This window comes from Piliocolobus tephrosceles, chromosome 5, assembly GCF_002776525.5.
Source record: "Piliocolobus tephrosceles isolate RC106 chromosome 5, ASM277652v3, whole genome shotgun sequence".
NCBI lineage: Eukaryota > Metazoa > Chordata > Mammalia > Primates > Cercopithecidae > Piliocolobus > Piliocolobus tephrosceles.
In genome coordinates this window covers 28,049,185-28,063,932 of record NC_045438.1, presented here as the reverse complement: position 1 = coordinate 28,063,932, position 14,748 = coordinate 28,049,185, and the positions used below count along the sequence as shown (strand labels likewise).

The 14,748-nt window shown below is 37.5% G+C and overlaps 1 protein-coding gene across 1 annotated transcript in view; it reads right to left on the bottom strand.

Annotated features, from left to right (window-relative positions):
• The window catches only part of LAMA2 (laminin subunit alpha 2), a 509,807-nt gene that overhangs the window by 224,476 nt on the left and 270,583 nt on the right, over window positions 1-14,748 (bottom strand). The window contains exons 19-21 of the mRNA XM_026454995.1: window positions 12,814-12,900; window positions 5,413-5,624; window positions 1,874-1,980 (exon numbers count right to left, since the gene is read on the bottom strand). Coding sequence (XP_026310780.1) covers window positions 1,874-1,980; window positions 5,413-5,624; window positions 12,814-12,900 — 406 coding nt within the window. The remainder of the gene's footprint in view (window positions 1-1,873; window positions 1,981-5,412; window positions 5,625-12,813; window positions 12,901-14,748) is intronic.

Below are 14,748 nucleotides of genomic sequence, written 5' to 3'. Positions count from 1 at the left end.
CCCATTTTGGGTATTTGTCCATTTATAGTGTGTGAAAATGTGTTTCTTGTGTTTGTCGTACACATAAGCACGATTGATGTGGAAATTAACAAAATTCTTACTGATGATAAAATGCCAGATAAACGGGCTGAATTTTCTTGGGCAAATCACTTTCTCTGCTAGGTTTCCCTTCATTTGTTCATTCATAAAAGTTAGCTTTATCCAAAGGATGCCTGAAGTCCCTTCCATTTCTAAGATTATAGGTTCTCGCAAGTAGATTTTTATTTGATTTCTACATATTCATGGTTAAAGTTTGGTTAATTGAAAGTTTTATGACCCTATGAACTTGAATATGCTCTTTAAAGCACATGGATGGTTATTTTTAAAAAGGGCAAGGGTTCAATTAGGAAATGTCTAATTTTTGCATTTGCAATTTGCACACTTAGCGATTGTTACTTGGTAAAATGCCACCAGGGAACTCAGCCGCAGCACACAGAACACAACATGCGGAGGCATGAGCCATGCAGTGCCTCTGGGATTACCGGAGCTGGGGCCCGATAGGCTCCCCGAGGGCACCCGCTGGAGCTGCCGATAGCCCACCTCTGAGGAGAACCCAGCACCCGTTGCGCTCTCCGCGGCTGCTCCTCCTGTTGGTGCACCTGCCTGCCGAGGTTGCAATGTTTCCCTACGAAGTCTGATTTACAGACACATCTTCCTGTAATATCACATTGCGGTGACACAGAGCCAACGGGATCGCAGTCACATAGCACACAGAATCGCTTCTCTGGATCCCACCACATACTGGGCTTTAAAAGCCAACCATAAAATAAAATAAAAACAAAACAGAGCAATTATATTATTCAAGAGATAGAAGCAGATGATACTTTCAAACTTCCTACAGTAAGGCCAGTTTGACATAGGAGAAATGCTTGCTTCTGCTTAACCATCTTTATCACAAATACAATGTATTTCTGTGAAAGAGCTAGAGCAAATCTGTCCGCTCTCATGGAGGAATCTGAAGTTGCTTGCCATACTGAAAGCAGGGCAATCGGTATGTTCAGGGACTGAGAACAACATGCTCTATTTTAATTTGAATATTTTGTTTTAGAAAAATAATGCATCTTAAAAAATACCTTGATTAGCTTCTCTACTGAAAACTTCTGTTAGGTACAGTTCTCACAGGAAGTAGCTTTTAAATGATGGAACTAGAAGAAGGTGTTTGCTAAAAAGCAAAGGGAGTAACATTTCTGTTTTGTTTTGTGTTTTGAGACAGAGTCTCACTCGGTTGCGCAGGCTGGAGTGCAGTGGCACCATCTCGGCTCACTGCAACCTCTGCCACCCGGGTTCAAGCGATTCTTCTGCCTCAGACTCCCGAGTAGCTGGGATTACAGGTGCCTGCTACCACACCTGGCTAATTTCTGTAGTTTTTAGCAGAGACGGGGTTTCACCATCTTGGCCAGGCTGTTCTTGAACTCCTGACTTTGTGATCCACCTGCCTCGGCCTCCCGAAGTGCTGGGATTACAGGCGTGAGCCACCGCAGCCGGCCCCGGGAGTAAAATTTTATTCTGCCAAAAATGTAAAGGCAAAAGGAAGAGTATCTCCACAGATTAAGATTAAATTTGCATGCTATCTGTTTCAGAAATGTCTGAATTAAAGCGAATATAATACACATTCACTGCCAAACAAAATGTTAGCTTAAGGTCAAATGGTAATGTACAATGAATTTTGTTCTAGTCTGAAAAAAACTTTTCACTGATCACAGTCATTTCACTTGTAAAATTAGATAATCCCAAACCTTCCTTTTAATATACGAAGGTATACAAAACATGTCATGAAAAGTCAGTGAACATTTGCAAGGAGAAAGTCATTTATGGGTCGGCCTGTACTCTTTACCTTGCATTTGTCACACCTCTGGCCCTGCACGTTGGCTCTGCACTCACACTGTCCAGTTTGACTGTGGCAAATCTCAGAGAAAGAGCCATTGGCATTACAGTGACAGGCTGAAAAGAGAAGAGAAATCTGTGGTCAGGAAAACTTTCTAATAGTCTTAATAGGCTTGTTAAATAATAATATACCCTACATGGTAACATGGACATTTAAGTTCAGTAACAGAATGTTAAGTGCCCTGTTAGGCATTTAATCCCTATGACAACTCTACAAGCTGTAGACATAATTCATGTAAAGGCTTTAGCAACTTGTCTGGCCTATCATATGCCATTAAAATATTAATGTCATCATCATTATTCCAATTTTGAGCATGAAGACACTGAAATCCAAAGAAGCCATAGCTTATACAAGTCCATATGCCTGTTCTGTCCTATAGGTGAGTCCAGAACGTGATGGGAACTTGGAGGTCTTGACTCAAGGTGCAATGCTGTTTTAGTTCTTTACAGATACATCAGGGTAACACTTAAAATACTATCACACCATTGTAAGTAATGCATACTGACTTTAGAACTAAAATAATTTTGAGGAATTATCAAAATTAATAGCACCCCCGGCATAATTTTAATGTTACTATTAATCTAGGCAAATTTAGTTACTTTTTTTGATTTAATGATTTACTATGTGCCAGTTTTTGTGTTAAGTTTAAAAAATGGTTTGAGGTGAAATATTTATGCCTTTTTTAAGATTCGAAAGTTTATAAGACAACAACAACATCATTTCAAGTATCTTAAGACTATAGCATTATAGCATTTAAGAATCACTTTTATTTTACAGTTTGTAGGCTCTCTCCAAACACAGAAAATATATATAGTTTAAGTAATCTTTTTTCTTTTTTGCTTTGTTATAAAGCTGTCTGAGGTTATTCTAAAATGTAGAATAAATCAGTCTAAAGCTCAAGTGGCCTTTTCACAAATAGAATAGTAATTCATTGTTTACCCCATATTTTTAATGGTACATATAGTTGCATTTATACCAGAATAAAAATACGAGGAGATCACATGGGAATTTGGGCTACTCATAGATGATTTTGTTAAATTTCTGAATACTTTGATTTGAACACAACTTAAAATTATGTTATAAACAGGTACTCTATCAGCCTATGCTAATATTTTATTCTTCTGGCTCTAGGTTCTCCTTTTAAAAAACAAAGAAATAAACAAACAAAACAACTGCTTTTCTAAAAACTGTTGAATTTATCTTCCGGTAAAGTGTGTCTTCAGTGTCTGCCAAGTGGATACTAGAGTAACGGTCGTTGAGAAATGGAAAGAGCCTATGGATAGTCTATAGCTGAAATATAAGGAAAGGCTGAAAATTTTTCCTTTAAATATCCATTTTCATCTGATTTATCAAATTTGTATAGACTTTCATTATTTTATGAAAGTTTCTTACGCATATTATACATACATTTTAAAAACATCAAATTATTTAGACTTTAGAAGTCACTTCTTCTTAGAGTGTAAACTGCAAAATTAAATTTACCATAAATATAATGGTAATTAATTAACGTTATCTTAAAAAAACAAAGCAATATAAAGTTTTGCTAAAGTGTCATTTCAATGGAAAAGTATGACACCAACAATATACACAAATTTAAAATGCAAAACATATTTCTTTGTAGTGGTGTACTTTTCTTAAACAAATCTATAGGTAACTAAAATAATGTATTTTCATGAACTTTCTTTCCTTGAGGTTTTACCACCTATGCATAGACGTGATAATTGTATCCATGAAAAATTATAAAAATAAGTAACAAATGTGCTTCTTATAATTTTAATTGTGATTATATGGCAAAGAGCATCAAAAATTATAATCACATCTATACTCATGGCAAGTAGCATGAAAATTGGTAATGGTAAAAATGTTTTTATTCTCACATTCTTTTTTTATGTTCTTAAGACTTCATGCCACAGATCCCTAGTTTACCATAATAAAATAAGTGGAATAATATCCCTAACTTTATGGGGGTGGGGGTTATTGGAAGACAGGATAAAATGTCAGTAAATGACTAACTTAGCCCTAGAATTCACTGGTGAACAACTGATATGCACAGCTACTATGAGCACTGCTACCAAAAACAGTTACCATGTGTGAGCATCTCTAGGACTCAGGAACTCACTGGATACCCTCTATGTTCCAAATCCTTTAGTCCCCACAGAAAATTCATGACCCTTTTTGTAGACTAGGAAACTGTGTCTCAAGGAGGTCAAATGTCTTGCTCAGGAGCACACAGCTAGAAAATGTAGATCCTAGATGATCTGTTGGAAAGGAAGAATTTCTTAGGCTCCCTATGATTTTACACATTTGTCAAGAATTCAGTGTTTAATGGCACTTTGAGCCTGTTGGAAATTTCGCTTTAAAAAAAGATCAATGTACAGGTTACATTAATAGGTGCCAGTTGGTACAGAGAGTGATCTGGTTTTGATTCAACAAATTATCATTATTAAATAACAAAGTTAGAACTCATCTTCCAAACCTGTGATGAGAGAGACACATTTGTTAATGAAATAGGGGACCCTACTAGGTCTTTGGTGCTTACAGTAGAGTTGATGATAGGCTACATTTACAGTGGTTTCTATAATTCTGCATGTCCTGGGACCCACCTGAATAATTGGAAGGGCCTCTCACATAAACTTGACAGAAATGAATGGATGGGCTAGTCTCATAATCTACTGTGCTTAAACATTATGATAGCAGATGAAGCTGATGATGGCCAAGTGCTAACATTGGATTCACACTCCATTTGACCTTCTGCAACAAGATCCCCCTTCATATTATAATCCCACTGACATTAAGGATTTGGAAATTCTATGTAGTATTAATATAGCTAAAAAGGTAAAGAGGGGAGAAATGTATTATGCTAGTATGGATGAAGCCCTAGAGTAGCTAATTTTGTGGAAGGAAAACACTGAAAGAGCATTCTAGAAATAGTCCTTAAATTACTATTATGAAACTAAAATGAGGTTAATCATTCAACAATGACAAATGCCAATGTGTGAAAATATTGGCAGAATTTTACACCTATTACAAAATACAACACTGTAAAGTTAACATATGAAAGCATAACTGATAAACATCTTCCGATGGCTACTACTGAAATATCATGAGCAGAAAAATTTATTTCAAGCAAGTGATTAGAATTGAGATAAACAAAAAAAAAGGATACATGGGGTCTACCTAATGTGCAAATTCTTCTTTCCTGCAGTGGACATAAGTTCATTAAAAAAACTTCCTTCCGCATGTAAATAGAAACATGTTTATTATTTGGAAAACAGTGACGCTTCAATAACAGCAATTTTCAAAGGATTTACTCTATTAGTTAGTACAAGGAAATGTTCTGGAATATGCAGACTCTGTATATTCTGCGCATCTATCAACCATGTATTCCACATAATTTCCTACTCTTCAATCCACAGTCAAGAACTCATCAGCTACTTTGAAGTACAATACATCAATTCTGTCAGGGGCATCAATAGTTCAGGACTTACGCTGACAGTTCCTTGCATCAACTGCGTCTCCAAAATATCCATCAGCACAGAGCTCACAGTACCGGCCTGTTGTACCTGGTTTACATATCAGACAGGAGCCAGACAAGCTGTCACAGCTGCCAGGGATGGAGAAGTCAAGGTTGTCATTGCATTGGCATGGCTGACATGATCCTCCAGGTACAGAGGGTTGTCCAAAATAGCCTTCTGCACACCTAAGGCAAGAAATTTCATCCGTGAGCCTTTGGGGGGACCTCAGTTGGGGCAATGTTTACATATTTTTCATTCTCCCCTTCTCCCAGGATGATGGCTTTTCCTTTTAATTGTTCCTTTTCTCAAATGCAAAGTGATTAAAAAAATGTTTTTCTACAACTGCAGTGTAGATACAAGATGAAATCCTGCCAGCCCACTAGTAATTAGATTTCAGCCTGAAAAAAAATATATATAATCTTGTCACTGGCACTGAAGACGAGACCAAAGCATAATAAGAATCTGCTGCTGGCACTCTGGAGGAATCCAGGTCCATGTTGGAAAGCCTTTGTAGTACAACACATCATGTGTCTCTACTCCAGTTGGTTATTTTCTCTACAAATATGTAAGGTCCATATTTTTTGTTGTTGTTGCAGCCAGAACTTGTTATGAGGAAACAGGCTCACAAGAAAATTCAGTAATAAGAGTTCAGAATTTATTAACTAGAAACTGTGACTCAGAAGATTCTTATTAATTGGGTGGGGGCTGTGGGTATATCTGAATTAATAATCTATTTGCATTTATTTGCATATGAATTCAGAGGCGGATTTTCATTGAAGGCTTTACTAAAGGGAAGTTTGAGAAAGCATGTCTGCATATTATGGGAATATGCCATAAGGTGATACTGAACTGTGCCTGCCAACTCTATTAGCAAATCCAGGTTCTTTCTTTCTTTCCCTCTTCCCTTCTTTCTTTCTCTTTCTTTCTTTCTCTCTCTCTCTTTCTCTCTTTCTTTCTTACCAAAAACTATATACATATTATTGGAAAAACAAAAGTTTGTTTATAGGGCATGGCAGAGAAGATTTTTTAAAAATTATTGCAGCAAATTTTCTCTGACCTAAATGTTATGTTTTAAAATGCAACTTACTGCTACAGGCATGCGGAAATGTCCTTATAGGCAGCGCCTATTTATATTCTGCTCGGTCTTCTCTTTCAATGACATTTGCTCATGCTTTATACTAAGCCACACTTGCCAAAGGAGAAACAAAACAGGGCATCTGAATCTTATGGTCAGGCTAGCTCTGTTGTCTTTGCCATCTTATGTCTTTTGCAGCAAGTGTCAAAATTGAAGGGGATCAAAAACAATGTGGGAGAACATAATTTTCTCAGTAGTACACTACTTTCATGCTCATCTACTCACAGATATGCAGTCATTATTTAGAGAAAGGCTCTCTCCCATTTGAAATAAAATGGTTTAAATCCAGTACATTATGTTGAGAGTACTTTAACAAATCACAATTCTGGGGCAGAGTCATTAATTTGGTGCAGATACACTGACTATTCTTAGTTTTCTAGAAAAATGTATAGATATTTAGGTACTATAATTCATAGATTTGATCTTTTATCATAATTTTGTAAATGAAATTACTTATATTCACAAAAGATTTTATACATTTATGAGTTATATATATATTGCTTAGAATACTGCCAACCACAAATATAACTGTTCATTAATTCTGTATTATAAAATATGTAATAAAATTTGAGTGCATAAAATTCCCCCAAAATCCCTTCAGGAGAGACATTTGATAAAGATAAGAAGAAGGTTCTTTTGAATTTTAACCTGATTCTTCTTGCCTTATTTAATATTCAGAGCTTATGATCACATCCATGTATATTCACATCTCATTTTGTTTACCAGTAAGAGAGTGACTTTGCGCCACTGGAATAAGGATATACAATGATCATTATCACAGCAAACGAAAACCTATTATTTTCAGCTCACTTTCCTCAAGATGACTTATTGCCCTTCGGAGAGATGGCTTTATATAACGAGATCCGGGAATTTTTCTTAACTTAGATAGCAATTAATAAGACTGAAATTCTCCATAAAAAAAAAAAAAAAACTCATTTCAGGAAGAAGATAACTATAATTAAATAGAATAACTAAAGAAGTATGTGTTTTTTATTTTTTTTCTTGCAGGACATGTAAGGAAAATTTGTGAATATACATGATAGAAAAATCATATGCCATGTTACTGAAAGTGGGACTATTTTCTGCAACACTTCAGCACATTACTAGTGTATGGGTGTGGGTTTCTATACAGAGAACAGTATTAGAGATTTCTGAAGATGTTCCATTAGGAATTAAAAAGTAATTTGAGGGTCAGAGAATATAATACTGCTAATCATATAACTTTTATTAATAAAAATAATGTGTTAGAGTCTGATCAAGTTGGATTCACCTAATTAAAATCAGTTTAAATCACAGTCCTTTGGTTTTTCACTCCACCAAAAATAATTGTAATGTGAAATGTCAAGCCCTCTCATTTTCATATGCAAGGCAGAATGAGTGCATTTTAAAAAATAGTTTATTGAATGCCTTGCTGGAAACGGACATCTTGACATAACAAAGGCATTGTTCCTTTCCATATCTGTTACCTTTTTCAAATCAAATTGCAATATTTTGAAAAAGGACCATTTAAATGTAAATAAGACTCCAGATAACACATGCAGTTATTTGTTACTTTTGCTGCTATTGATAATTTAGGAACAATGTTAGAGGGAGGGAGGGAGAGAAGAAGAGAGAGAGGGAGAGGTAGAAAAAGAGCGGACGTGCAGAGAAGCAACAATGAGAAGAAAGCAACCGCACAGATGAGACTTTTATATCATTCTGCACCATCATTTTTCCAGCAACTTTTGGCTAAAATCATGGTCTACATTTCTATTATCTATACACTGAAAACAATGAAACAATATAATGTTAGCTTAATCTAGCCAAGCAAACGAGAAAAGCTCTTGTTTCTCCCACCCCATTCAAAAGAAAAAAAAAAAAAATCAGCTGAGCACTTTTACATGGTACTAATATAAAGAAGGTACGGTCTTATACTACAGTCCATGGAGAATGAACACACATTTTAAAATGTAGCAGTAGAACAACTGGAGATATGCAAATGCTATTATGGCAGCACAGAAAAGGGCAACCAACTCAGATTAGGCCTAATCAAGGACATTTTCAGGATGATAGTGCTGACTTGGGAGCTGAACAGGGATTAGTTAGCCTCGGGCGGAGGAGTGAAAGGGCTGCAATCCTCCAGGCAGAGGGAACAGTATTGGTAAAGGCACAGAAGAGGGTGGCTGCTGTATAAAGAGGCGTGGCTGTAATGCTGTATGCTTACTTCCTCCCATTTGACACAATCAGCAAAAGACTGAAGGTGTTTGCCTGCTCAAATGGTGCCTTTTGCAAGTTGGAAGAAAGTGTTCTCCCTAGACACATGCAGAAAAAGTAAAGAGACAGTGGACACAGCTAGACACCCAGGGACTTCATGGAAAAGAACAGGGCAGACTGGATTCAAGCCCTCAATCTTCTCCTTCCCTGAGGGCCTTTGTGCAGTGTACAAACTGCACAACCACATATGAGTGGCCTCTTGACACTTCAGTTGGAGTCGCAGTGTTGCTAACGGCACTAGCAAGTAGGTATAACTGCCCCCCCGCCCGCCATTATTTCTGTAGCCCATGCTCTGCATTCAGGACCCAAAGGCACAAGGAGACTCAGAAATGAGTAGAAGGTCTCAAGAGCATAGTGATCAGACGGGTGATTAGATTTGATTCCAATTCAGACATTCTGAAGCAGACAAAAACTAAATGGGATTTTGGAACTGAAGTTTAAGAAACAAAAAGGAATTTCTTCGATACCTGATATAAATCTTGAGGATAAAACTGTAGGTGAATTTTTAAAATATTAAGCAATTGGATTTAAATATCTTCCATATTTTCAGTGGCAACTGTGAAATTAGTCCTGGCTTTTGACCCCTCTCTCCTCACCTAGGGAGGAGTTGTTAAAAATTTGCCAGCTGGGGAGTGGGGAGGGCTTGAGAAGTCTATGTATCCCATTAAGTTTCATGTTGTCCTATAGAACCCACCAGGTGAACTTGCCACAGGCTTTCTGAAATGCCTTCTCCATAATGTATGACATGTTGCTGAGGTTACAGGCTTATTCTGAAAGTATCTTAGTGTCCGATCAGGCAGGTGTCCTCAGCATTTAACTCACTTTTAGCTCAATATTCTTTTTAATTGCTCTTGATGCTCTAATGCTTACTTAATCCCTTTTAGCCCTTCAAGATACTGTCTCTTTGTGAATTTTTTTCTCCTCTTGTCCAGATGATAAAAGTCTAGAATCTTAGCAAAGGTGCCATGATGAATACCTTTTCCCCTCACTCTCTGACTCTTCTTTTTCCTTTGTTTAAAACATTCCCCAGCAAAGCAGTGATACCTCAAAAATAGTGGTGTTTTGGCCATAAGTTAATGTTTTCCAAGCTGTAACTAGTGTTCTACTTGTGACAGAATACCAGTCCGTGTTTTGTTGTATCTTGTTTGGCCACTCTCCTGTTCACTGCTTTTCTTCACCCCCTCAATTCAAGAAGCAAGGCCATCTTATGCTTCATGTCTGAGTGAAGGGATTTGACAGGGCAGAAGGCAGAGACATAGGAATCTTCCAGACTCCAAGCTCTGAAAGCCACCAGTTCCATGAATGTAGCTCATCCTCTTCCAAATAGAAAATGGGATGGAGTTGGAAAAATGATGATGGTAGAGATGTTGGTGGGTCTTTGTGTGGAATAAAATAAGCTGAATGATTCCTGTGCCCCCAAGAATGGAATGAAAGTTGGGAGGCTTTCTAGACCTGAAAGGAAAGGTAATTAGGAGGACAGGAAAAAAGGGAAAGGTCAGCAGAAACATGCTCGGGTGAAATGCTCAGCACTGGCTGGCCCTACCGTATGTCCCCTTGCTCAACACATACTCACAGACATTATACCATCCCTTCTACCCTTGCATAACAAGGCCTTTGGTACTAGGTAAGCTTAATAGAACTTTGATTCAAGCCTGGAGAGAGGAGAAGAAAACAACTTGAAAAGGGCTCAGATTATGTTTCTAAGCCCTCACAGGTCCCACATATAGAGAAAGGGGTCTTAAAATATACATTAAATTGTGATAAAGACTATAAAGTTATAACTGTTGTCCCACCTGAGCTGTAGTCTGAGATATATTCCTGCTATATAGTTAAAGCAGAGAGTTTATGGCCACATAAGTTTAGGAAATGCTGAGCTAAACAAATTGAACAGATTTCTTCATTACACACTGTAGGACATGCCAGAACTTTTAACATGCAAATGGATGCTTCCCAAACTTATGTGATCACAGAATTCTTCATTCCAGGAACATCTACAATTTGGGAAATGTTGCTTTAGTTTTTAAATTATGGTCTTATTTAGATGATGTGCATAAGCTGATCACACAAATCATTTACAGAATGGTTTTGATTACAAGATTTTCAATGCAACCAGTGTCTCCTCCTTACCCTGACCCTTATCTTCCCTCTCCTCTACTTCAACAGGCACATCTCAAACAAAAAATGTTTCCCTCATATTTTAGATCTATCTAAGGGGTTCTTTTGACTCATATAAATACAATGAAATTATAAATTTTGAGTATTCCTTGAAAACCCTAACCTAAATTCTGGCTAGAAAAATACGGTATCAGTTGTGGAAAAACTTGAGCTGGAGATAAGATATGCCATTCATTACACTGCATATGCATGTTGCCATCTTCTGAATCAGATTAATACAGATTTTAGACAGGAAATCATGCTTTCTGTCAGGTATTTCGTTCCTTGGTGATTTTTGCTATTCAAATAGAATTCTCTGAAGAATACATGCAACCATCCTCACTTGCATTAAAGAAAGATGTGAGGTGCTGAGGGCAAGGATGGGAAAATGCATATATTTATATCCAATGTCTAGCCCTGTACCCAGCACATGGTAGTTGCTAAACAGATGCTTGTTAAGCAAAATGTAGGGTTTCAAATTATAGATGGTTCAGAAACTATTGTCTAACATGTATAGGGAGTATAGTACATAAAGCAAAGCAATATAAATATATCAGAGATTATTCTCACCTAGATAAGTGGATTTAATAGCCTTGTATGACAGAGCAGCTGTCATTTTCCAGTTGCTAAAAAAAGGCTGCCTGTAGTGAACTGGGGGGTTTAAGCACTTGATGTAACTCTGTCTTGGCAATGATATGTTCTCCTATTATAGTAAGTAATATGCACATGCCTTTCTTCAAACACACACACAGACACACACACAATTAAAGATATCTAGTTTCTTGATTGCAAATAAATGCTGCTTGTTTCATTTTTTTTTTTTTCTTACATTCCTAATTTACAGATGCTTCCATACTCACAAATAGTACTTGTTGCTGCTAGGAACTGTCACTGGCAGTATATCCACAGATTGCTAGTCGCTAGCTAAATTCTCTCTGGGTGATAGGCTCCTGCTTCATTAATTTTATGCATCCTGGTTGAAACAGGGGTGATAGCTGCCAAGATGACAAGAAAAGACGGGCAAAAACAGCCCTCTTCAGGGTTAGCCTCAGTGATGATGAGTGAAAGCAGGTCACTTCCTTTGCACCCCTCCCTCCCTCCTAGGAAGGAGAGCAGCAGGGACATTTCCAGTGCTGAAACCAGAGGGAGGTTTTTGTGTTTGGCAATGATGTCAAGGGGGAAGTTTGTATCATTTTTATGCTGAGGCTGAATATATAGAAGAATTATTTCTTCAAAAACATTTCAGGAGGAAATATAATCACACAAATCACATAAAATAATACTATTGTTTCCACTGCAAAGCAACCCAGTAAAATCAACAGGAATTAAAATACTGGTTTAGGAGTAATTAGAAGAGGATACAAATCATGATAATAAATTACATTTTGTTTCTATTTTCAAGTATATTTAAAGTAAATTATGAACCACTTGGTGAACTATGAACTATGCATTTAAGCTACATTTTAAGGACAAAAAGTTAATTATGAAAAATAAATGGTGCCGACATAGACAGCAAGATAAATCTTAAAGTGCATGACTTTCCACTTGAGCAATACTTTCTACAAAGATTGTAGGTTAATACTTAACCTTTAAGATTAAAACATTAATCAGACATTCTCTGAGTGAATGAAGATTTACGAAGCAATTTCTGAAAAATAAATAAATTACAAAAATATAATGCATTTGTTTGACAAGTGTGTTGAGAAACTTTATTTCACCTCATTGAGTGTGGCCATTTTTCTCCAAAGGATGATGCAAAGGATGATTGTATCTGTGGTTTTATAACTCCCAAGGTAGAAATCATTTTGCAAGACAGTGCAGTACACGCTTACCTCTCACAGCGTGGTCCTGTGTACCCGACAGGGCATCCATCACAGATCAATCCAAGACTCCGGTCTAAATGGCACGTTGGGCTAAAGCTACGTTGATATCGTTGTAGAAAACAGGGACAAGGAAGAAGCACATACACAAAGTCATTAGCAGCATTTTCTCATTTCTCTCTCCACTACTGCTCTGACAAAAGAGTACAGGCTGGTCATTCTCGCCCCAGAGATGGAGATTAGGGTCTGGCCAATGGAGGATGAAACGACATTGCTGTTTCTGCAGACGTGAATATAGCCCAGTGGAGAGCAGTATCCCTGCGACATGTTATTAACTGACTTTCGACTGCTCTGGGTCGTGATCATCAGTAACAAGTGGAAATGTAGAGCTGCTGTTTAGAAATTCCTCCAGGCCTGGTACATATGCAACCTCACATACTTTCTTCTCTAGCCAAATCCCTCTGACTTTGAAGCAGCCTGAAGAAATTTGTCAGAGATTTTGGAAATCTCAGTATGTGGCAGTGGTGGTGGCAGTTCTTCCTTCTTCAGCTACTGCCATAGTGGGGCATGCCTGTGTGCAGGCTGTGGCATGTGCTTCCTTGCAGGTATGCCCTCACACTGATGGAATCCTCAGGAAAGCTTTCAGAAGAGATCAAGTGTGCATATTCTACCTAAACTTATCATAAACCTCAACAAACAAAAGCAACCTTGCCATCTCATACCTTCTGGCATGTTTCAAAGTTCACTTCTCTCTTTGCACATATTTCTAATTTGGGTCTGAAGTAATAGAGCTGAACACCAGATGAAGAACCAGCAGAGAACTCAGGTGCTAGTTTTAGCCTTCAACAACATGTTTCACTCCAGTCATGCTTCTTTGCCTTGTGAGAGGCACCTCTCATACGTGAACCCTTACCCCAAGATTGACACGTGGTAATGTGGTTCTCGACTGGCTCTCTGAAGGGCCATCAACCATTTTGAATTCTGTAAGGTCTGCTGCGCTACCGTTTCAAAGGGAAATGCCCTCAATTAATCTTTCTCTTATTATGTTTTCCCTAAGTAGATTTATTTTCTATTATATATGACAGAGCAATTCAATAGAGGCTTGCTTGATGGCTAAATGAATTAAAGAAAGAACAACAAATTAAACATTGCAAGTCCTGATTTCATCCTGCTCCTGACACTTGAATTACTTTGAAATACTTTCTTAACTTCGGTACAGATCAGATCATGAATGCTATTTCTGAATGCTATTTCTCTGGCTTAACTCTGGGTAGTTCTGCAAAGATTTAATAGTTCTTCTCATTTTTGGGATACTAGCAAGATATTAGGACCAGGTAAGTCTACGTTTTAAACATTTCAGCTCAGTGGAAAGTCTAAATGAATCTGCTGGGTCAAGGACATAAAACCTGGTCTGGGATGCTTTGAATTTATAAATATTATCTGGATCAAAGATTCCACATTAAGGAGTTACGCTAGCTGTCATGAACAGCAGACAAGACATACCCAGCGTGTGCACTGAGAGTAAAGAACCTCCTTTTATAAAGCATCCTGTACTTTGCTACACATGATCCAAAGACAGTTTACTACGGGTGATTTTCTTGACAGGATTGCACTGAAGACGCGCAGGTTAAAATACTCCCTCTATAGGACTACACTGATTGAAAGAAAACTATACCAATTATTTTTTATAATCCTACATCAGTTTGTCATAACTCGTGTCAATGGTTGTTGACAAGGCTTCTGAAAATTTTAAAAATATTTTATTTTATTTGAGACAGAGTCTTGCTCTGTTGCCCAGGCTGGAATGCAGTGGTGCGATCTTAACTCACTGAAACCTCTGCCTCCTGGGTTCAAGCGATTCTCCTGTCTCAGCCTCCTGAGTAGCTGGTATTACATGCGGGTGCTACCACACCTGACTAATTTTTGTATTTTTAGTAGGAATGGGGT